The sequence below is a fragment of the Bos grunniens genome, chromosome 7 (genome assembly GCF_055505025.1).
Source record: "Bos grunniens cultivar Pamir isolate PY7600 chromosome 7, Bosgru_T2T1.0, whole genome shotgun sequence".
Classification (NCBI taxonomy): domain Eukaryota; kingdom Metazoa; phylum Chordata; class Mammalia; order Artiodactyla; family Bovidae; genus Bos; species Bos grunniens.
The window spans coordinates 26,586,683-26,610,751 of NC_141171.1; the positions used below are offsets into that span (position 1 = coordinate 26,586,683).

General features: G+C 41.9%; 1 protein-coding gene across 12 annotated transcripts in view; it reads right to left on the reverse strand.

Annotated features, from left to right (window-relative positions):
- The window catches only part of MEGF10 (multiple EGF like domains 10), a 480,748-nt gene that overhangs the window by 13,300 nt on the left and 443,379 nt on the right, over nt 1-24,069 (reverse strand). For all 12 annotated transcript variants that reach the window (XM_086410534.1, XM_086410532.1, XM_086410528.1 and 9 more), the window contains 7 exons: nt 22,492-22,594; nt 11,902-12,048; nt 10,602-10,736; nt 9,954-10,082; nt 8,382-8,510; nt 5,768-5,896; nt 2,160-2,288 (listed from right to left, as the gene is read on the reverse strand). In XM_086410534.1, the coding sequence (XP_086266660.1) occupies nt 2,160-2,288; nt 5,768-5,896; nt 8,382-8,510; nt 9,954-10,082; nt 10,602-10,736; nt 11,902-12,048; nt 22,492-22,594 (901 nt within the window). The remainder of the gene's footprint in view (nt 1-2,159; nt 2,289-5,767; nt 5,897-8,381; nt 8,511-9,953; nt 10,083-10,601; nt 10,737-11,901; nt 12,049-22,491; nt 22,595-24,069) is intronic.

Consider the following 24,069-nt stretch of genomic DNA (forward strand, 5'->3'; position numbering starts at 1 on the left):
ATCTCCCAGATTTCTGATTAAATGCTTAGACCAGAAATTAGATGGGGATAACAATTTATCTAATTTTTATTGTTTTTTGTTTATTATCCAGCATTAAGTTTATGAATGGCTAACTCAAGTCCCTAACTTAATAGTATGTCTCTCTTTAGCATTTCTAAGAGGAAAGTAATTTTCCTTCCAATTAAGAATAAGTCTATTATAAATCTCAGAGAAGGCAATGGCAACCCACTCCAGTACTCTTGCCTGGAAAATCCCATGGACGGAGGAGCCTGGTAGGCTGCAGTCCATGGGGTCGCGAAGAGTTGGACACGACTGAGCGACTTCACTTTCACTTTTCACTTTCATGCATTGAAGAAGGAAATGGCAACCCACTCCATGTTCCTGCCTGGAGAATCCCAGGGACGGGGGAGCCTGGTGGGCTGCTGTCTATGGGGTCGTACAGAGTCAGCCATGACTGAACTGACTTAGTAGCAGCAGCAGCAGCCATTATAAATCTAGTCCAAGATCAGGATCTGTCTGGTCCTAATTTCAGAAAGGTCCTAAGATCAGAAAATATATTCTATGCAGAATTTTCTATGACAGAAAGATCTGTCCCAATACCAGGTAACATCACCTCACCTAAAACCTTACTTATTAAAATTCAAAATTTCACTTTACATGGTTCTCCCTCAAGTTCCATCAAGTGAAGACACAAGTGATATGAGTTGAGAGTCAAGAAGCCTGGCATCTAAAAAAAACTGATTCATACATTTTGAACTTTCCCTTAAGCTCCTAGGCTGCAGTTTCATCATCTGTAAAAGAGGAAACTGGCCTTCATGAAGGTTCTTCCAGCTCAAGTGTTCCTATGACTATATGATTCTAAATGCTGGAACTTCTTATAAGACAACCTGCCTCGAAAGGAACCAAGGCCAATGTAGTGTGATCACAATGCACAATGCATTGTAACAATGATGTGACTGTGGAATATGATGTCAGATTTTTATGATGGCCAAGTACAAATCATGAACATGTCAAAGTTATTTTATGAAAGAAAGTTAAATACAAATACCCACATAGTGTACAGTTTAAGATAACTCCACTTACAAGAATTTTATGAAATTTCTATATGAATTTTTAAAAGCCTTTATCACCCGTATATTTAAGACCACCTGCACTAGGAGCTCTCATGCTTCAGAACCATCTTTCTCAAGGGTGCCATCTATCCCAGAATCAGAATTGCCCAAGTAGGACTGATTACTGATGACTGTCATTTCCAGATGACTGTACCACGCATCCTAGTTAAGAACCACGGGCACAAGTTTCTTAAAAAGCTAGACATGCAACCACCATACAACCCAATCCTTCTACTCCTATGAACTTGCCCAAGAGAAAAGAAACCCTATGATGCCACAGAGACTTGAAACACTATTGTTCACAATAGTTTTATCTGCAGTAGCCCAAACTGGAAGCAGTCCAAATGTCCATTAACAGGTGAACGGATGGGTAAACAAATTATGGTATAACCACCTAATAGAATATTATTCAGCAACAGAAGGAATTGAAGTATGGAGATACCCAACAACATGGTTCAATCTCAAAATAATTATGCTAAGTAAATAAAATCAGATGAAAAAGAGGAGAGTATGGTTCTACATATACAAAATTCTAAGAAATGCAAACTAATCTCTAGTGACAGAAAGTAGATCACTTTTCACCTGAGACCTAGAGGACAGCGGTGGTCAGGAACAGCATGAGGAAATTTTGGGGGGTGGCGATATATTCATTATTTTTATTGTGGTGATAGTTTCATGGATGTATAGATATGTCAGATTTTATCAAGTGGTATTCTTTGTTTTTTTACATATGTGTTGTATTGGGCTGGCCAAAAAGTTCATTCAGGTTTCTCTGTATACCGTTATGAACTTTTTGGCCAACCCAATTTGTGTGTGTGTGTGTGTGTGTGTGTGTACAAAGTATAATTATATATGTGTGTGTTGCTTTTTTACAGCTAATTATATCTCAATAAAGCTGAAAAAATTGAAGGCACAGTGGAAAAGTCATGAGCTTTGGAAATCCTAATACATTCTACTACAGATATTAACATAGGTAACCTCGGGCGAATCACTCAGCTTCTTTGAGCTGCAGTGTCTCCACCTGAGTAATCATCTGTGCATCCTTACCTTGATCACATCGTGCTCCCTTCCATCCTGGGCTGCAGTAACAGGTTCCGGTGATGTGGTCACAGGTAGAGTTGTTCAGACAGTCACATATCTGGCGACAGCCATAGCCATACGTTCCTGCAGGGCACTCTGAGAAGGAGATGAGAGTCCAATGTAGCTCTCCAGCCTTGGGAACCTGGGGTAAGGGTCTCACTGTATGATCTGGTGTGCCTGGAGGCCAGCCCTTTCAGGGGATCCCTGTCCAGGGAGACCTGAACCATCCAGGGTGGCCTACAGCTGTCTGGCATCCCCTGAGTCACGCTGGGACTCTAGAGGCCAGGCAGCAACGGACTGGAGACTGAGACTCTCATCACAGCTCTTGGCTCTTTCCGAGTCTACATGCCCTCCTCCTTGATGGAGGTTTGTAGAGAGTACGAGGAATCCCAATAGACCTGATGAAGATCATCATTAAGGGCAACCTGAGATGATGCCACCAGGCAAAACTATGGGATAAAAGGGGACTACACTGAAAAATACAAACCGGAGATGCTTCCTTGGGAAGATGCATATTTTACTGTAAGCTTTAAGATCTGCCTAAAGGCATATTCTGCCTTCAGTTCAGCTGGGAACTGGGAAAGAGGGAGAGGGCAAGTTGGTTAATTTTCTAGGTAAGAACTTCATTTACCATGTGTGTGCTTGGTCGCTCAGCCATGTCTGACTTTTTGGTACCCCATGGGCTCCTCTGTCCATGGAGATTCTCCAGGCAAGAATACTGGAGTGGGTTACCAAACCCTTCTCCAAGGGATTCTTTCCAACCTAGGGATCCCACTGAGTTCTCCCACATTACCGGTGGATTCTTTACCGTCTGAGCCACCAGGGAAGCTCTTATTTACCACAGAAAGCCTCAAAATTTGGATTTGCAGGTTGAAGTCTGAGACACTAAAATAATGGGATTTTTATGATATAGTTGTGTAAGAGTTAGGCATGAATTTCAAAGAATAGGCTAGGCATGTTAAATGTAAAAATCCTCATGACAAAATAAAGATGTTTTTTGTAAAATGAGCAGCAGGGGGCGATGCACAATTATTATCAGAGTTCTCTGTCAGACACAGGGTTTCTGTTTACATAGGAGCATTAGGAGAAGTCTCCAAAAATCGGGACGTTTTAATTTGATGTTCAGAGTAATCATGGAAGTACTTTAAGATGTGCTTATTTAATAAGACTATAAATAGTCTAGCATTTAAGTGAAAGTCAGTTTAAAGCCTATTCTGGTTTCCAAGTATATATACATGTGCATACATGTTTAGGGGGGCTTCCCTGATAGCTCGGTTGGTAAAGAATCCACCTGCAATGCAGAAGACCCCAGTTCGATTCTTGGGTCAGGAAGATCCGCTGGAGAAGGGATAGGCTACCCACTCCAATATTCTTGGGCTTCCCTCATGGCTCAGCTGGTAAAGAATCCACCTGCAATGCAGGAGACCTGGTTTCGATCCCTGAGTTGGGAAGATCCCCTGGGGAAGGGAAAGGCTACCCACTCCAGTATTTTGGCCCAGAGAATTCCATGGTGTCGCAAAGAGTTGGACACCTCTGAGCGACTTTCACTTACTTACTTACTTACTTATATGTTTAGACATGTACACACATAATTACATGTGTAGACATGTACACACACAATTATATTGCATACACAAAGTGGTGTGCAGGCAACTGTGCGACCAAGTACCTGTTTCATGGTTAAATGAACTAGCAGTGCAGAACTAAAATGGGGCTATCTTTGTCCAGGCTGACTCCTGAATATCACTCTTGGTATTTACTAGATGCAAGGATATGCAAATATATTCTAGAGTTTAGGGTTTGGGCTTCCTAGGTGGCTCCAGTGGTAAAGAACCTGCTTGCCACTGCCAGAGACAGAGATGCGTGCGCGATCCCTAGGTCAGGAAGATTCCCTGGAGAAGGAAACGGCAACCCACTACAGTATTCTTGCCTTGAGAATCCCATGGGCAGAGGAGCCTGGCAGGCTACAGCCCATAGGGTTGCAAAGAGTCAGACACCACTAAAGCAACTTAGTACAAGCACAATTCTAGAGTTTAGCAAATAAGATTGAGACAACCTGACTGTCCAGTGGTGATATGAGGATCTGGGGAGGGAGCCTGATGGAGGGAGCATAATGCTTTATTGCCAAAGCCCTGCCGACCTTTCCAGGCAACAATGCCCCTACAGCCATGTAATCTCTGGTACGTCTTTCTCAAGAGCACACCCTCTGTAAGCAGGAAGCGTCCTGCACCTTTCCTGTCATTTATGATAAGAGAGTGAGCCTCATAAGCTCTACTGCTGCTGCTGCTGCTAAGTCAGTTCAGTCGTGTCCAACTCTGTGCGAGCCCATAGACGGCAGCTCACCAGGCTCCCCCGTCCCTGGGATTCTCCAGGCAAGAACATGGAGTGGGTTGCCATTTCCTTCTCCAATACATGAAAGTGAAAAGTGAAAGTGAAGTCGCTCAGTCGTGTCCGACTCTTAGCGACCCCATGGACTGCAGCCTACCAGGCTCCTCCGTCTATGGGATTTTCCAGGCAAGAGTACTGGAGTGGGGTGCCATTGCCTGATTTATTCAGTGTGAACGCTGAATGAAAGTCACAGAGAAAGGAATAATAAACTACTCTGAAACATTAAGTCTAAGGCTAATGTTCTTACAGCCCTGGGAGCAGCTGCATAGCTGATGGAATAGAAATGGAAACATAAGGATGGGGAATTCCTATGGAGCATACTCTCCTTGAGTGGGATTTTTTACAACAAGAACAAAAAAATTAAGGCAATATATTGTCTGGAGGGTTGTTAAGATTAAGATGAGGAGTAGTTAGTGGAAACAGTATAAAACCACTATCAAGAGAAAGTTGTCAAAAGCGTAGCCATGTTTGCACAGACTCACCCCCGCCCCTATAGTGGATCTGGCTCTGGGTTCCCAGCCCCTTTGAATGCATACTCCTCTTGGATTCCTGTGGGCTTCTTTGGTGGCTTGGATGGTAAAGAATCTGCCTGCTAATGCGGGAGACCCAGGTTCGATCCCTGCGTCAAGAAGATCCCCTGGAGGAGGCATGGCAACCCACTCCAGTATTCTTGCCTGAAGAATTCCATGGACAGAGGAGCCTGGTGGGCTACATCCATGGGGTCACAAAAAGGACACGACTGAATAACTAACACACACACCTGGGTGCCCAGCCCCCCTGAATGCACATTCCTCCATCGTGAGATCAGGTTCTGCCTCTGCCATGAAGAACACTTGACTGGCTCTTTTAAAGCTCTGAGCAGCCACGTTTCAAAAACAAGAAGGGGAGGAAGAGAGAGCCAGGATGAATAGATGGAAAATTTGAATACTGTCTTCATCCTCGTAGCCACACCCCCTCCACCCAGATCACTGTCAGTTCCTCAGAAGAATTCTGAGGACAAAGACAGCCAGCAAGAATCCCAAGGTGGCCAGGTCTCTGGGAGGGGAAATCAACGGTGCTGGGAAGTGACCAACCATCAGCTCAAACACCCTCAGAGCCGTGGGTCCTTCCTTCACATTGCCAGCTATGTAGGAACACCGACTCTAGGGAAACAGCAGCACCCAGAGATGCTACGCTCTCACACTCACTCTGTTCGCAATGCTTCCCCATGAAGCCAGTGCGGCAAGTACACTGCCCGGAGATGTGGTCGCAGTCGGCTCCGTTTTGACACTGGCATACCAACGCACAGTCCTTTCCATAGAAGCCCAGGGGACATCCTGTGCGGGAAGGAAGGACAGCAGAGTCAAGAGGCCATCGAGGAGAAACTCAGCTCTGCCTCCAACGTGTTTGAATCTGAAGGATGCTGAGCCAGTAGAGAGAGAATAAAGATAGTAATACAGTCAAAGCTTCTTACAACAGCTTTTGTGAAGTCCCAAGTTGGAGCTCTTTGGAGGAAGTTTCCTGAGCAGAAGGCAGAAGAGTTCCATGCCTGGGGCAGTTTAACCATCACTTGTATCCCAGGAGGCAGGCTGCTATCTTCTTCTTCTTCTTTTTTTTTTAAACCATTTACTTTATATTGGGGTATAGCCGATTACCAGTTTTATGAGTTTCAGGTGAACAGCAAAGGGACCAGTCATACACGTCTATATATCCACTCTCCCTCAAACTCCCTTCCCATCCAGACTGCCACATAACCTTGGGCAGATTTCCATGTGCTATACAGTAGGTCCTTGTTGGTTATCCATTTTAAATACAGCAGTGTGTACATGTCCATTACAAACTCCCTAACTATCCCTTCCCATCAGCAACCATGAGTTCATTCTCTAAGTCTTTGAGTCACTTTCTGTTTTGTAAGTAAGTTCATTTGTATTATTTCTTTTCAGGTAACACATAAAAGGTTTGGTGTCTTCTAAAAAAAAGCATCCCATCAACCCCATGGATGTCTGGGGACATTTCTTTTAGTTTTTTTTTTCACTCAACTATTAAAATCTTGGATTCAAATTCCATGAATTGAACTGAGTACTTTATGCTAAAATTGCCTACATGCTTCTACTTACAATACAGAATGTTTCCAAGTCTGCTACTAGGCCTGTCTTCTGTATCTGTTACTAATTTAGAAAATAGCATCTTCTTCTGCAAAGATATATAGTAGAATTCTGAGCTTGAAAAAAAAACCAAAACTGTACTTCATGGGTGCATTGTTAAAAAAAAAAAAGCAATGAGCCTTCTTACTGCTGCACAATTTTCAAGACAAAGACCACTGGACCGAGGACATGCACAAGCCCTCCTGGCTTTCCTGGGCCAGAGTGGCCCTGCAGGAGAGCTCAGGGCTCTCCGCCATCATGAAAGCTTCAGTGCAGGCTGTTTCCATGCATCACATGTGCTTTTTCTTATAGTGGTTTTAAAGAAAGTTCATGTTTCAAGAAACAGAGGCAGAGTAAGGATGCCAGCAAGTGACATCACTGCTACATATCCATTTAGCACCTACCCTGTGCCAGATTCTTTTCCTACATCTTCTCATGAAATCTTTACAGTAGCCCAGAAACACAGGGATAGTCTCCCTCTATAGAAGGGAATCGCGTCCATGTGACACAGCCAGCAAATGGCAGGATAGCAGGGCCACGATACAAACACAGGGAGGTCTGGCTCAGACCCCACGTGCCTCCCACTGAGTTGTGCTACTTTAACTTTAAAAGGCCCTCTGATTGAAGCAGGTCCCAATTTTAGAATTACACACTCTAAGTTTTAAGTACTTTCCCCTGAAGAGCTGAAAAACTTCCTACATATACAATCTTGGCAGAATATGTTTGAGACACCATCACAGCTCAAGGTCTACATCTCCTTCTAGAAACTTCCCAAAGACATGTTCAACGTATTCTCTAATTTTGTTCTCTAATTAGTATTAAATAAGAATTGCTTAACTTCTGACCCATCTTTCTTCCTTAGCTCATTTTCGTGATTTGAAATTATATATTATTGTCAATGATCACCATAATGCGTGCTCTCTTGTCTTGCCTCCTTTATTGCATTGCAGACAAAAGGGCAGAGATCAGTCTTTTTTTTTTTCCCCACAGCGCTGAGCTGTGAATTCCTTTGTACATTATACCCTATAATGCTAAAAGTCTCCTAGAAGAAGAGGTGGTGAGGATATTATGGGATATAAAATGGAAGAAAGAATACGTGGTTCTTGAAGCATGATCCCTGACTGATATCAACTCCTGGAAAGGTGTTAGCAATGTGGATTCTCAGGTCCCACCAAGACCAGCTGAATCAGACACTCTGGGAGCAGGGCCAGCAGTTGTACTAGTCCAATCAGCCTGGTGACTCTGAAGCTCCCTAAAATTCTAGAACCTCTGAATCGGTCTTCTCCCAGAGCGCACATTAGGTCAGGCAGTGAGGCTTGCTGTGTTCACTTCATTTCTAGTAACTGTCACTTATCTTAATCTTTGTGCTACTAGAACAACTGAGCCGTATAACTAGGGCCTGGTGAAAGGAGAGAAGAGAAAGAAGCTGCACGCTGTCACTTACGGCACTGTTCCACCTCAGCGTCCTGATATGACCCGGGGACAGCAAGCCTGGAACGTGGCAGCTCTTAACCACCCAGAGGAATTCAAACGTCTAGAGGTCACTAGGTGAAGAAACCCTCCAATACCAGGAACCCTGATGAGCTCAGCTCATCCATGTGCAGGGTAGGGCCGTGTCCCCAGGAGTGCCTCCCCCCAGCCCCGACTTTTGGTGAGCCTCGGAAGGCGTGCCGCTTACTCTGAGTGCAGTAGAGCCCCGTCCAGCCCGGAGTGCATTTGCATTCCCCGTCGTAGGCGCTGCAGAAGGCCCCGTTGTGGCAGTTGCATGTATGGATGCAGTTCGGGCCCCAGTGCGCAGGGGGACAAGCTGAAAGCACAGCACAGCGTGGAGAGTTCAGTGCGAGTCCCTAGGCCAGCACCCCACAGAGAGGATCCCACCCACCTGATCCCACCTGTCCACAGCTCCTTCAGTGGACGGGTCAGCAGTGAGCATCGGGACTGAGAACGACCGTGCTCCACACAGGGCTCAATCCCAGATGGTGATGCTGGTGCCAACGGTGGCCATCACTATGATATGATATTCATTCACATGCTGCAGACCGAGGTGGGCAGAGCAAACATCATCCCAAGCTTACAGAGTTAGCTATTTAACAAACCCACACTGAGCACCTAGATATGCCCAGCGCTGTGCTAGGTCCAGGGGAGACGGCAGATAACAAGGCAGGGTCCACAGCATCCTCTGAAAGCTTACATTTTTGTAGGGGAGGCAGGCAAACCAATCAGCCAGCCACCCAGCCAGCTAGTCACCCAGCCAGTCAGCTAAAACATAAGGGCAGTAAGGACTATAAGAAAAAATAAAATAGGGAAATGGGGACAAAATGATGGGAGCTATTCCTTTATGGAAGGTATCTCTGAGGAGAGGACATTTGAGTAGAGATTAGATGGGCAATATGGTGTGACTTGAGATAAGTACTCAAGGTCACATAATTCTTGTCTGTGGTCTCTAAACCTGCACTTGTCACTCCACTCTAGACTTGTCCTGAGAGGCTTGTTTTAAACATGAAGGCTCCTATTTTCATGTGAGAACAGATTTACTATAAACACTCTTAACTGGACGAAGCAGAACATAATCAAACTAAATTATCAGGGGTCATCGCCTATCAAAGAGCAATGAGAACCTCAGATAAAGTAACATAAGATTATGGGGGTAAAATGATTTGCTTTATATTCATACCAATGCTTCAAGAACATAACTACTTAAAAGAAGGAACACTTACAATTTCTATACGGTTATCCAGTAGGGAACACGGCCCCCAAAAGATAATACATAAATGTGAATTAATTTAAAAAAAGAAAAAAATTTCTCCCATAATTGTGTGTACCGTTTTTGCCCAAGAGCAAAGGGAAAACAATATGACACTTGAAGTCTGGAATGAAGCTTTGAATGGCTTCTGAGTACAAGACCCTCATTTTGCAAAGGAAAATCATTTCAGTGAATAAGCAAAGTGCTAGCTGTTTAGGTTCTTTCCAAGGCATGAGTTAGATTTAAATACTGTAAGCAAGCTCCAATTAAAATAAATAAATTTATAAAAAATAATAATAAAATAAAATAATGCAAAAAAAGATTTAAACACAGGATCATTGCAGAGAACTCTTAATGAGGGGAGAAAAGCTACTTAAAATTTTTAAAAAATCTTCTAACTATTCATATATTATTTCTTAATTATTTAAATACTCATATTTTGATCCTAAAGAAACTGAAAACAAATGGAAATACATGGCCGACCAGTTGTTCCCAAACAAGACTTACGTTGAGAGCAGTCACTGCCGATCCACCCTGGGTAACACTGACAAGATCGGTCAATGGGGTTACAGGTTCCATTGTTGGTACAGGTACAAATTCCTGCACAGTTTTTCCCAAATCTGCCACTGGGACACACTGTGAATAAATTATAGGTCAGAAACTCATAATTACGTCTCATCTCACAGAAGCCTAGACTCTTAGGATAGGAAACGACTTTAAAGGTCATCAATCCAGCTGTCCCTCTGGTAAGGTGCTTCCACTCCAGAGCATCCCTCATCCTAAATGGGCTCATTTTTGCAAACATCTGAAGCCAAAGACCCTCATGAAGGCATCACAAACCAGGAGACATCACCACACTTTTAGAAATCTCCGTTGGCTTCTCGCTCAGGGAATCAAAATCCTCCCTCATATTGATTTTTCATGGAAGGCTGTTTCCAATTAAAACTGAAGAGTAGCACAGCTCAAAGAATAAAGAGATTGTGCTGGACTGGCAAGCCAGCTTTCCCAAAGCTCAAAGCCATATTTACAGAAGCTGCAGACACAGCATACCAGGAGCCGCCGCTAGCTGCAAATGCGTCCTTTGGGAAGCCTGAGGACAGACTGTATGGGGTGTGCTCACCACCACATATTTCTGCCAAAGTCTGTGCACCCTACCTTCATTGCAGAGGGCGCCTGTGAAGCCAGGCAAGCAGTCACACAGGCCTGTGATGTGGTGGCAGGGCCCACTGCTGTGTACACACTGCGGGCACGTCTGGCTGCAGCGATGCCCATAAAAACCAGGGGAGCAGACTGAAAACAGAAAGGAAATAGTTATCTTCCCTGAGACATGTTTCTCCTGTATTCCACATAAGGATCTGGTTCAAGTTTGGGATAAAAAAAATTTATTTTTAGTGATACTGAGAATTTTCCAAGCATAAATCAACGACAAAAGGAATAAGGGCAGTTTTTAATAATGAAAAGAAGCTAGGAAACTCTGAATTGCTTGAGGGCAAGCAAATGTCTTAGTTCTCTTTATTTTCCCATTTATGGCCCCAATTAGCTTGAAGCTTGGCATAGAGCAAGGGCCTGGAGAATTTTCATTGAGCAAATAAATGAGAGAAAGAAAATTCTAAATACCAACAAGGACCAAATAAATACTCACATGTTAATCCTTTATTCTTTAAGAGTCATTACTGGCAATAAATAGATCTACAGTCAGAATCAAAAGATTGTCCCTCCTCAAAATGGTTCAGGTTAATGATTGTGATTGAAAAGTGAAAAAGCAAAATGCTTCATAATTAGGTTCTTCACAAGACATTATTTGTATTTAAGTATAGAAAGACAGCATAGAACTCTTAGTACAAAAACTAATAATTAAAAAATAGAATAATGTATCTTATAATTAGTCATATATTCATTTTTTATTACATTTACTAAAAGACTAGGGAAATCTTATGGATTCATACTCTCTAACTCAAAAATTCTATTAACCCATGTCATCAGTCCCCATTTTTAATTCTGCAATCCTTTTCCCCCAGAGCACTGGCTTTCAGATTACTAGCAGGATGTATAATTTGCCGGTAGGTTTGGCTGATGTTGACTTCTGGTAATTGAGGTAAGGCCAATGCCAAAACGGCTGAATAAAATAGTTACAGGTCAATGGATTTCTGGAACACCATTTGCAAGGTTTAAGGCAGGATCAGGAAACTGACGATGGTGCCAATGAGGCAATGAAATCATTACTGAGAAGAAATGGCTAGAGCCCCATCTGTTAGGTTAGTCCTGAAGGATGGAAAAAATGAAGCCTTTGGGGCAGGGCTATGGAGCAAGGACAGCTCTGTAAAGGACAGGATGACCTATGCCACTCCTCTGCCCTCGACTGCAACAGATCATCTCTATGAACTGAGAGATCAAAATTGTGTACACGGTGATCTGAGAAGGGAAGACGGGAGGTGCGGGCTAACGAGACACTTACTTCTCTGACAAGTGGTGCCTCGGAACCCTGGTGCACACTCACAGATGCCGTCATCGGGGGAGCAGGAAGCCCCATTTTTACAGTAGCAGGGCAGGGAGCAGTTGGGGCCCCAGCGCCCCTCAGCACACACGCTGTCACAGTGGACACCTGAAACGAGGCACACGGGCAAGGCTGGGTGAGACGCTGTGAGGGTGGATGCCTCGGATGCTAAGTCAGAGACTAGGACCAAGGTCACCATATCACACCTGAGTTATCATGGGTAGCAGTGAGCAGGGATGATCTAAAACTTAAAATCCACTTATACACAGCAGTTCATCATCATATATTGTATCATATATCATATCATCATAACATTAAAATAACCCCAGGACTATTCTCTATAGCATCATGAAGGAGAAGGAATACAACATCTTTGTTATACTGATTTTTCTTCCTTGGAAGGAGAAAGCAGAGAAGAAGCCCAAGGGCTCTGTCAATTGAAGGCAAAATTTATCAAAAATACTATATGATTTAGCCGTCAGGGCCTTCCTTCCTTCCCCATTCTTTATTTTTTATAGAAAAGTAGGCAAAGCATGGAAAGATAAAGTAAGAAAAAGGTGGTTAAATAATTTTACATAAAGAAAATCTTCCCCTGGAGCAAACAAACATAATCTTAAAATATTTTGAAAATACATTATGCAAGACAGAAAGATATACTAATCTGTGCCACCAAATTCCTCTTTAAACATTTAATCCAGCACAGGCAGGATATCACAAATGATGTTACTCATAGCTGTTGTCTAAGTGATTGATTATTGAGAACCCATATGCAGGTATTTAAATCTTAGTCTGGAAACAGAGAAACTTCAGAGTCGGTCACCAGTGAACAAATGCCTAAAAGAAACATACAGAAAATCCAAAGTTGCAAAAAATAAAACCAGGTTTTATTTCAGATAAATGGAAGTCTCCTTTGTAAATTCATATTCAAAATACCATAGGGGCCTCTTTCTTGTAAGTCACAGTACTTCACAACTCAAAGAAATGCTCTCTTTATTGAGAGGCAATAAGAATGAGTTATAATTAGGAGTGAACCAGCGACTGCTGGCCTCCGACCAAGTGAAAACACGGTAAGAACCAGCCCACTCCCACTCCGACGATTTCAGAATGCGAATTCTGCTTGCACTGAGGAGGCTGACAAGTCCATGTTTTGAATTACAGTTTTCGCTCTTAAATTGATTAGGAGAAAAGTTACCATGGCCTGAACCTTAACACAGAAGCAGTTCCAAACCCTAACGTGAACACTGTTAATTGGTGGCCAGTCATTTCTACTGAAATAACTCCACTTTTCACTCTTCCTGGTTTTCTCCATCTGAAAGTCTTCCGCGTGGTAAAGGCTGTTAAGCAGGCATGAAAAAGCACAGGCCTCATTGTGTCTCGCTGGAATTGACAACAGACTGTTATTTCAGCCTGGACTGCTGGCTGAAGAAAGGCGAGCAGGCCTGTTAGAAGCCAACTGGGGTTTAAGTGTTCCCCATAGAATAAAATGCAGAATTCTGGTCTACTATGATTTTTTTTTCCCTTGAGCTCACAAATATTTGATCTTTCTTGCAAACTGAGATGGGATTGCAAATGCTCTACTCTCTAAGCACGCTAAAACAGTCCCAAAGTCTAAGCTAGTGTTCTGACACAATTACTAGGCAGAAGCAGCAAATGGACTGAGGACCAAACCACTTAGAAAGAGGCTGCACATCTAAAGTTGGTTTTGCAAACTTGAAAGAAGTACCCACAAAGGTAACCTGTTTCATTCTCTAATTCAAGTTCAGGTTCTGATCATGAGCCAGGACTCCTGTGTTACAGCAGGTAAAATGAGACACTAGCTTCATAGAGACCCAGACAACCCTGGCCATTTTGGTCTGGAGCTACCTGGGCAAATCCCACTTAGGATTTTAGAGAAGTGGAAACTCAGTGAATATTTGGATAATCTGACAATCACCCTGAAAATTAATCCTGAGTTTTGACACTGTTTTTCTGGGGTAGGAGTTTGGGGGAGGTAGAGATACAGCCATTTACATGGTCTAATTTATCAGCTACTTAACAGATTTTTACATGACACTTAATAAATTGCAGTTAAAATGAAATGGAATACACTCTAGATCAAAAAGTATATGCTGCTTTTCCACATTACAGATTATCATGATTTACATATTAATTAGCACATTCTCAATTAGAGCATGTTAAGAAAAATAACTCTAGGGCAGATTGACAAATCAGAATAAAGGGATCCTTTGTTTATACCTATTTCCTCCTCAGTAATAAGTTTGTCCAGCTGGTTAGCATAACAATCAGTTAAAATGAACTTTATCAAGGTAATTTTCATAGATGTAACAAGGTCCCTGATATAGCAAGGAGATCCATAGCAAAGATAAGCTTTTTTTTCACGTAATTTACCCATCATTTCATTTCTGGAGAATCAGGTAATTCTAGAGATCACCTATCAAGACTTCTTTCTCTAATCATATGAGTATATTTCAACAGAATCAAGCTTACGTTTAAATAATTTATTTTAGGGCTACAAAGAAGTCTTTTTTTGGCAAGTAAATTTTAACAATTCTATTACCAACTCACCCTGAAAATTCAATTCCTTTTCTTTTTCTCTATCACTAGTAACAGTCAGTCATCATTTTGCAGATATTAATGCCAAGTCTATTTGGACACAAATATAAAGCATGTCTCAGTCAGGTGGCAATTCCAGGAAAAAGGCAGGAAGCTGTCTTTTTCCCTCTTGCTTCACCTTTTTCTCCTGTTGCTATTCATCCCTTTCAGACCTCTGTGCCCTTCTGTTATCTTTTGCTTCATCTTATAGTCAGAAAGGGATAAGATAAATTTTTTATTACTGAGGGGTTATCACCTCTAGAAAATTAATATTTTAGAAAGCATACCTGTTAGAAGCCTAAGAAATAAATCACTGTGAAATTTAAATCTATAAGGCTGACTGAAATTCAGGAAGTAGCCCTGGGGTAAGTGCTTTTCTAGGTCACAGTTAGTTTATGGACACTGATGTGCCCTCCATATAAGGCTAACCCTACAGCGAAACTTTCTCCAGGATAGGGAACTGAAAGTTTGCTTTAACTATTTTATGGGGTAAGGTAGGCGGCTGGGTGTTGTGTGTGAGTGTGTGTTTTATGCCTTACTTATTTCCACTGATCTCATCTTACTCTTTGCCAACCTTGCTGGAGTCCTATAAGACACATTTTTGTTTCTTATTTGTCAAAGACAGAAAAGATAATTCAGCTCAATAAATATTCAAGGGGTCTAGACACTGCTGGCTTGCTAATGACAGGTTCTCGGAGAAAGACCTCCAACTCTAGAGTGATAATGGCCCCAGTAAAGACATATCCAATCCTGTCTGGAGATCATGATCAGGGAAGGAAGTAGCTTGTGAAGGTGGAGAAGGGTCCCAGGCTAATAGTATGGTGGTGCAAGGCTCAGACCCTAAGAAGTATGTGTCTATCCTTCAGAAATCAAAAGTGTTGGGGACGGCTGAAATTGGTGCTGGAAAAAGTAGGAAAGACAGTGGGGCAGCCAGGCAGTGGTCACAAAAGGAAGCGCCAAGGATGCCATTCTATGGAGTATGAGCTTTCCTCCTGGGTTAACAGTGGAAAAAATGGCAAGGTCTTGAACTAAATCAATGGCACCTGAGGGAGATGAATTCCAGAGAAGTACAGAAGAGAATGCAGATGAAAAACCACTCTCCGGTCCATACTCCATCCAGGGTAATATAAGAATTCTCACAGTCCCATGAGACTTGGTGTCTACGATTGTCACTGCAGAGCCCAGTACATGAAGGATGCTAAATAAATGTCTCTTGAATGAGTCAATAAGCACAGTTCCTCTTTCCAACATAATAGTCAGGACCATTTTCTAATTGGATGGAGCAACCATACCATTCTTTGTTTCTCTGAAGAAGATATGAGAAGAACATTCAAACCAGGAAGCCCAACATGTTAATATTCTGTATACCTAAAATGAAGACCCTTGCTAGCTAAGGGAGTGGAAATGTCTGCCTTACTTATTTGGGGCAAGACAGACTTTCATTAGCTCAGGTCTGTGATTTTAAAAGTTAGTCCAGATTATAAAGCAACTGGAGATCTAAAGGATGTCTTGAGGAAATTCCTTTGGAATGTTTATCGAAGTACAGATAGAGGCTTTAATATGAGGTACTTTGGGAAACAATTTCCTACACTATTTGGAAGAAGGGACAAAACACAAAGGGGATATCTTTAAATTTGTAGGATTCTCTGGTTCAATGGAAGTATTTTTTCCTGATAAATGTTCTAACGCTGATAAGGAGATCTGTGAGGGACTGCTTTTGCCAGGACCAAGGACAAAGAGCTCTTTGATAGCCCTCAAGAGTTGCTAGGCAATGGCTGAGTGATCGTGATAAACTTCAGCTAAGCAGCTCTAAAGAAATGCTCATGCATTTAATGCATGATGCATTATGCCTGTGGCCTTCACATGAAATCAGCATTCACTAGGCGTTTGTGATTATGTGAATGCAGTAAATAAATCATTTGGGGTGTTATTATTTCTCCCTCTCAGAGATCTAACCCAAACTCCTGGTCTTGCTTAATTGTTTATATTCCTTATGCCAGTATTGCAATATTTGGGCATCAGTGAATGAAGGAAATGATTTCAATTCGATGTCCTGTTCCCAAGCAACCAACTACTAAGTATCTATTACACTGAAGAGTGTGATTTGTTAATAATCACTGGATTTGGTGATTATAGGAGAGAGGAACCAAAGACACTCTGCAACTGAATACTTGGTCATAACACTGTCTCTGCTTTTCTAATCCTCTGGACACCCAAGGCATACAGTAGTGTAGACAAGCAACTCCCCAGCGTATCCACCTCTGCCCACCCACTGCCTTCCCTGGGAGCTGTCAGCACCTTCCTGCCCCCAGGAGCTGGTACCACCTCATCTTCCTGCTCCCAGCACCAAACGCTGCAGTTGCATACAAGGTGGAGACACTCAGCAAATGGTTGTTAAATCAAAGTTTTCTCTTTGCATACTATTAATATAAATGTTAAAGGTCCATTAAAAAGGATCTGCTATTGGTCACCACGTTGAAAACAATCTTGATAAATAAGTAATGTAAATCAGAGATGTTTGCATTTGCAGTGGCAACACCAGAAATCATGGTCTGCCTTAGTCTGGACCCAGATAAAAGCAAACAGGACAGGATGCTGGGCAGATTGGTAAAGCTGGAAGCCTGGCTTTTTCTGCAGCCTTTCGTTTAGGAAGGTGAGCCCCTCCCTTCACCCTCACTTTAGGGACCCCATGTTCTGCTTTTAAGTTACTGCCTCTCCCAAGCCCAGGTAACAAACAGACATGTAACAAAGCATGTGCTACACTTTCCCACTCCCCTGTCCACTCCCAATACCTTGAAGGGCCAAATAGTGAGTCATTCATTTGCTTACTATGACAATTCAGGCATCACAGATCACTACCCGGAGTTGCAGCTCCCTTACTCAACTGGTCAAAGTTGGTGTGTGTAGAGCCACTTAGAAAGGAATCTCTAAGCTTCCTCTAGTCTTCTGCCACTGGCTATGAGGGTTTCTGCAGCAGAAATGCTCCCCTGGACTTCAACTTCTTCAATCATTAGAATAGCAAGGTAGAGCAGAGGCCAGCCCACAGATGGGTAATCGCCACTACAGTTACTGGGGTTACTTTTCAAGTAACAGACAAAGCCACCAAGTAAGGCTGGGCCGGTTGCACACTGCACAAAAGCCTTTGGCTAAAGGGCTAAGTCAGAGCATAAATCTACCTTGTTACTTTCTACTACCAAGAAGCACACTCAGAGGCATTTCAAACCTTTTCTAAATTTATACAAAAGGTACGTTATGGGCTGGCAATGGCTCCATCCTTCTCAGGCACCCTCTAGATTGTCATTCAGTAGGTCTGAAGTGGGACCAAGAATATACAAGTTAAAGGAGCTCCCAAGTGACAATGATCTTAGCCAGGGTTGGGAACCAGGCTGGAGGCTACTTATCCTCCCAGACAGCTGGAAAGAAATCTTGATTAGCTGTAACACTCAGCAAAGAGGTGATCTGGCTGACTGAAGTCAGAGAGGAAAGGAAGGAGAAAAAAACAGTGGCATGTTTCTAGTGTTTTGGGGAAGTACTTTACAAAGCATATCACTCCACTACTCTGGAAATACACATACACATTGACCTAATTATATTTCTGGAATTTCAGGATAATGATTTTGAAAAGTCATCTCACTTATATATGTGTGTGTGTGTGTGTGTGTGTAACAGAGGTGTGGGAGACAAAGCCCAGGCATTCTTCTCTTTCTCTCTCTTTTTTTTTTTTTTTACTGCAATATGCCTCTGTTTGATAAAGTAACCTATTGGCTAAACACATCAATAAATTAAAGTTTTAATTAACAGCATATAATAAAAGTGTATGTCTCTTCTTTTGAAAAATGGCACATTTCTTTTGGAAATAGTATCTGGGATGTCAGATGCAATTTTTGGTTAGTATTTATGGCAGTACATATTGAAGACTTATTTTATGACTAGGTAAAATGAGACAATCAATTATAGTACAAATAAATAAGAGTCTCATTTCCTTTAAGAAAAAAAAAAAGACCGTCAAACATTAGAAAAGAGAATGAAGTTACAAGGGTGGTGAATGAGCACCTTGGTGAGACAGCAAGCTGACTTCCTCTGTCTATCACGTTAGAGCCTGACTTCCTGAGTGTAGGTATGTCCATTTCTTTGTAAGGAGGGATAGAGCTCTCCTGACCCTTTTTCTTTAATCTCCACACTCCTAGGCCAGATCCATCTCTCCTCAGTGTCCTCAGCGGCCGAGCACTGTTGGTGTCTCTACAGATCAAATCTCGATAATTTGCTCAAGGGAAGAGTCCAGGTTCCCAAGTTAGATTTCACTGATTCTTTCGCAAAGGCCTTGCTTTTATCCCACATATTTGCTACCCTCTCTGGCAATTCTCTACGTATCACTGAGAGCAAACTCCACAGCAAGGAGAAAGGAGACAGAATCACTTGCTTCCCTGAATTGAGGTTATTTATTTTGCCCCAAACCTGATATCTAAATGAAAAGCAAAGTTTTTTATTTCAAAATGTCCGTATGAGGTACCCATTCAAAGTAAGTTTGTGATGAAAAATGATAAGTCTACCCAATGTTGACAATGAAATAATACAGAGTCTACTTTTCTTTTAGAAAAACAAGGCAATTCTTGATCCAATTGTAGGGTGTTTTTCAAAACTTCAGGAATTTTCTTTTCCTGTATACACATTTGCTTATACAAGTGTGTTCTGTGAGTGTGGGGGATGACCTCTCTAAACAATGTCTCCCGGCAGCCTTAGATACTTAACATACCAAGAGTCCACACAGAAGACCCAGAGAAGTAAGACACTGGAGCCATGAAGCAAAGAGACGGTGAGCAACAAGTGATAGAACAATGAGGCAGCAAAACTTCCTCCCCTTTGGAGAAGCAGACCAGTCACAGATGGACAGAGGATTACAAGATTATGCCGTGTGACAAAGCCACTGCATTCCCGCAGGAGCTCCGCAGGTCTAAGGCCAGATGGGATCATTTGTCTTACCCCATGACCCAGACTATGGAATGCAACTAGCACATTTTCTGGCTGGCTTCAGGCCAAATCATATCTCCTGCTTTTCTCATGTATACAAGAGCATGCTTTTCACAAGCTGGTTCTAAACCATCCAAGCAGGTGGATACTTGATCAATGACTGGTGGGTCCAGGAACATGTCACATTTCCTCTACATTCATAAGACAAAAGTAGCCTTGGTGGCGTATGGCCCAAAACAAATGATGTGACTTCTCTATTAGAAAAGCCCTGAATACGCCAAGGGGGTTAAAACAGTATTTGCTTCACTGTGGTCATTGAGAACTTAGTAGTGGTCACTCCATTTGAAAGCTTCAGGAACCCTTGCAAAGTCACAAAATCTGGTTTAATTCCTACGTATTAATAGTTGTAACATGTAGTAACAGAACCAAGTAGAAACACGGAAAAGTGGAATTTCATACTGTAGAGTCAGAGTTATCTCAGTCTTTGCAAGTCAAGGAGGAACTGGAGGACTATGGAGTCTGTGTTTCAGTGGGTAGCTCCTAGTGACAGAAAATAAAGTCTATTACACAAGCCTTGACCTGTTCCCAAGGTAGCTCTCAGACACTAGGAATCAAACACAAGGCAGTTTGTCTCCATTTGTCAGAAGCCTAAGAAGCTCTCAGCAAATTGCAAAGAGCTGAGAGACACCACTCCAGAGGTTACTGATGGCATCCTATGTTCAAAGATCTGAAGACTTAATATTGTTCAGATCAGATCAGATCAGTCGCTCAGTCACGTCCGACTCTTTGTGACCCCATGAATCACAGCACGCCAGGCCTCCCTGTCCATCACCGACTCACGTCCATCGAGTCAGTGATGCCATCCAGCCATCTCATCCTCTGTCGTCCCCTTCTCCTCTTGCCCCCAATCCCTCCCAGCTAGCACTATTCCTGCCATGGATATATAGACTCAACCCTCTTTAAATTTCCACCGTTTCTTTGCAGGAATTAACATGCTGATCCAGAAACACAAAGGGAAATTCAAGGAACCCAGGATAGCCAAACAATCTTGAAAAAAACAAAAGTTGAAAGACTCATACTTCCCAATTTTAAAATTTTCTACAAAGTTACAGCAATCAAAACAGTATGCTACTTACATAAGGATAGACATATTTGTCACTGGAATAAAACTGAGAGCCCAGAAATAAATAAGTCACATTTATGGTCAACTGATTTCTGACAAGGTTATCAAGACAATACAGGGGGTGAAAGAATGCTCTTCTCATAAGATAGTGCTGGGACAGCAGGATTTTGACATAAACAATGGATGAATTTGGACCCTTATGTATACCATATGCAAAAACAAACTCAAAATCTATTAAAGACTTAAATGTAAAAGCTAAAATTATAAAACTCTAAGAAGAATACAGAGGCATAAATCTGTTATCTAGGACTGGGCAATGATTTCTTAGACACCAAAAGTACAAGCAACAAAAGAAAAAGTAGATAAACTGAACTTTATAAATATAAAACCTTTTTGGTGGCAAAAGACATCATTAAGAAAGTTAAAAATAACTCACAGAGGAAAAATACTTGCAACTTACATATATGAAAAGGACATGGAGCTAGGGGACAAAGAGACATTACAACTCAGTAATAATAAGACAAATAAGCCAAGTTAAAAAATGAGCAAAGTATCTGAAGACATTTCTACAAACAAGATACACAGATGATCAATAAACACACAAAAAGATGCTCAACATCATTACTTATTGAGGGAATGGAAATCAAGAACACAATGAGATAAGATTTCACACCCACCAGGATGGCTGTAATCAAAAAAGATAGATAAATAACAAGTGTGGTGGGGAGTAGAAATCTCGTACATTGCTGGTAGGAATGCAAAATGGTGCAGATGCTTTGGAAAACAAGTGTAGTAGTTCTTGAAAAGGTTAAGCTTAGAGTTACCATACAACCCAGCAATTTCACTCCTAAGTATATACCAAAAATATATACATCCACACAAAAATTGTACATGAATAACAGCATTTTTCATAATATTCAATAAGGTGGAAACAATTCCAGTATTTATTAACAGACGAATGGGTAAATAAAATGTGGTCTATCCAAGTAATGGAACATTATTTGGCAGTCAAAAGGAATGAAGTACTGATATACACTCCAATATGGAAGAACCTTAAAAACATACACTAACAGAAGGAATCCAGATACAAAACACCACATATAGGCAAGTTTACAGAAACAGAAAGTGGTTGCCTAGGGTAGGGCAAAGGGGGTGGGGCCGTGAATTGGGAGTAAATGAAGAATGACTGCTAATAAGTACTAATGGGGTTTTGGGAGATGGCAATGAAAATTTTCTAAAGTTGATAGTGGTGATAACTGTACAATTCTTTGACTATACTAAAACATTGAATTCTACACTTTAAATAGGTGAATTCTATGATATGAGAGTCTATTTACCTATCTATATACCTATCTACCTATCTATAAAGAAGTTGCTAGTTATCTGCACTGATAGTTAGACCTTACCTAAAGACTCAAGAGAACTGCCACTGCATGATTCAACAAGAAGTCATCCCTGGATTATAGATTAATTGTTGTTGTTGTTCAGTCACTAAGTCATATCTGACTCTTAGCGATCCCATGGACTGTAGCCCACCAGGCTCCTCTGTCCATCAGATTTCCCAGGCAAGAATACTGGAGTGGGTTGCCATTTCCTCCTCCAGGGGATCTTCCTGGATCAGGGATTGAACCCATGGCTCCTGCATTGACAGACAGATTCTTTACCACTGAGCCACCAGGGAAGCCCACAGATTAATTAGGCCTATCAGTAATATTGTGAGGGTAAACATTTATCACCTTACTGGAGATATTACCATATTTTCTTTTTTTGAAAAACTGACCTGTGAGTGTTTCTCTGAGGTAGCAAGGAACAGCACTAGGTACAAACTGGCATGTTTCTCACTTCAAGTAGTGGCCCGTGGCTCTCACCTGACCATCCGGGGAGGCAGCGGCAGTGACCCGTGGTGGAGTGGCAGCCATCCGCATGGCTGCAGTCACAACGCTCAGCACAGTTCAGCCCATAAGTGCCATCCTACATGGAAGACAGCGGTGAGGGATGGGAATCCTGCAGCAGGCGACCTCAGTCAGCCATTTAACACACAGCACCCTCCCCTCCAAAACACCTCTCGGCAGCATGCATTACAATCACCTCTTCCCATGTCTTCTTGGCTCCTAAAATATTGGCTGCAAGGGGTTAGTGTTTTCAAAACGCTCAAACCTAGGTTTACATCTAGCATACAAATTGTGAAACCAACTATGTCAATATGCTGGTATGCATATGTGCAAAGATAGGTAAACATGCCAATTAACTAAAAGAATCTTTATCTTATTGTGAGCCATAACTCGTAAAAATATTGTCCTTTTGTTCCTAAAGATTTTTATAAAATAGTTCAGTACTCCTTACAGGGTATTTTTTCCCCCACTGATGTATAATTCACATATGTTACATTAGTTTTAGAGGTAAAACAAAATGATTTGATATTTATATATATTGTGAAATGATTACCACAATAAGTTTAGTTAATATCCGTCCCCACACACAATCCCAGAATTTTTTTTTTCTCCTACAGAACGTTCTGTTTGTTAGTGGAAAAAGAAGACTCCGATCCACATAAAGAAGCCCTATATGTGGAATCTTAAAAAAAAAAAAAAGTGGTACAAATCAACTTTTTTACAAAACAGAAGTAGAATCACAGACATAGAAAACAAACTTGTGGTTACCAGGGGGTAAGGGGACAGGGGAGGGATAAATTGGGAGATTGGGACTGACAAATACATACTTCTAAATATAAACCCGGTAACTAACAAGGACCTACTATTTACCACAGGGAACTCTACTTAGCACTCTGTAATGACCTATATGGCAAAGAATCTAAAAAAAAAAAAAAAGAGAGTGGATATATGTATGTGTATAACTGATTCACTTTGCTATAGACCTGAAATTAACACAATGTTGTAAATTATCTATACTCCAATAACGTTTTTTTAAAAGAAGCCCTAAAATTTAAAAAACAACATAGTTCTAATTAAATTAAGATCATGTCCATAAATTGTCCATGAGATACACAGAACTATAAGGAGAAATGAATACCTTTTGTCACTTTTTCCTAATTAGCATCCTCTCTCCCATGATGACATCTGGACATCACGAAGCATTCTGATTCAAGCTCCTAGGCAGGGCTGAGCTGTGTGCTGGCACACCCTCCCCTTCATCCCCTCCCAGGCCTTAATGTTTTCACATGCACATCCGCGTTGCTGGTCCAGCGGAGATGAGACTCTTCACGGACGTGATCATTTAGTTTGTGGGAGAGGAATGAAAGCTCCACATTTACAAGCCCTGATCCTTCATGCCAGGTCCTGAGGAACTGAGGGAGGGCACTGCAAACCTCCCACAGCACCAAGCACTAAGCAAAACAGGGGCTGTGAAATTACCAACAGGGAGGCACCCAGCACCAGCATTCAACAGGCACCTGCACGCTCAGTCACTCAGTTGTGTCCAGCTTTTTG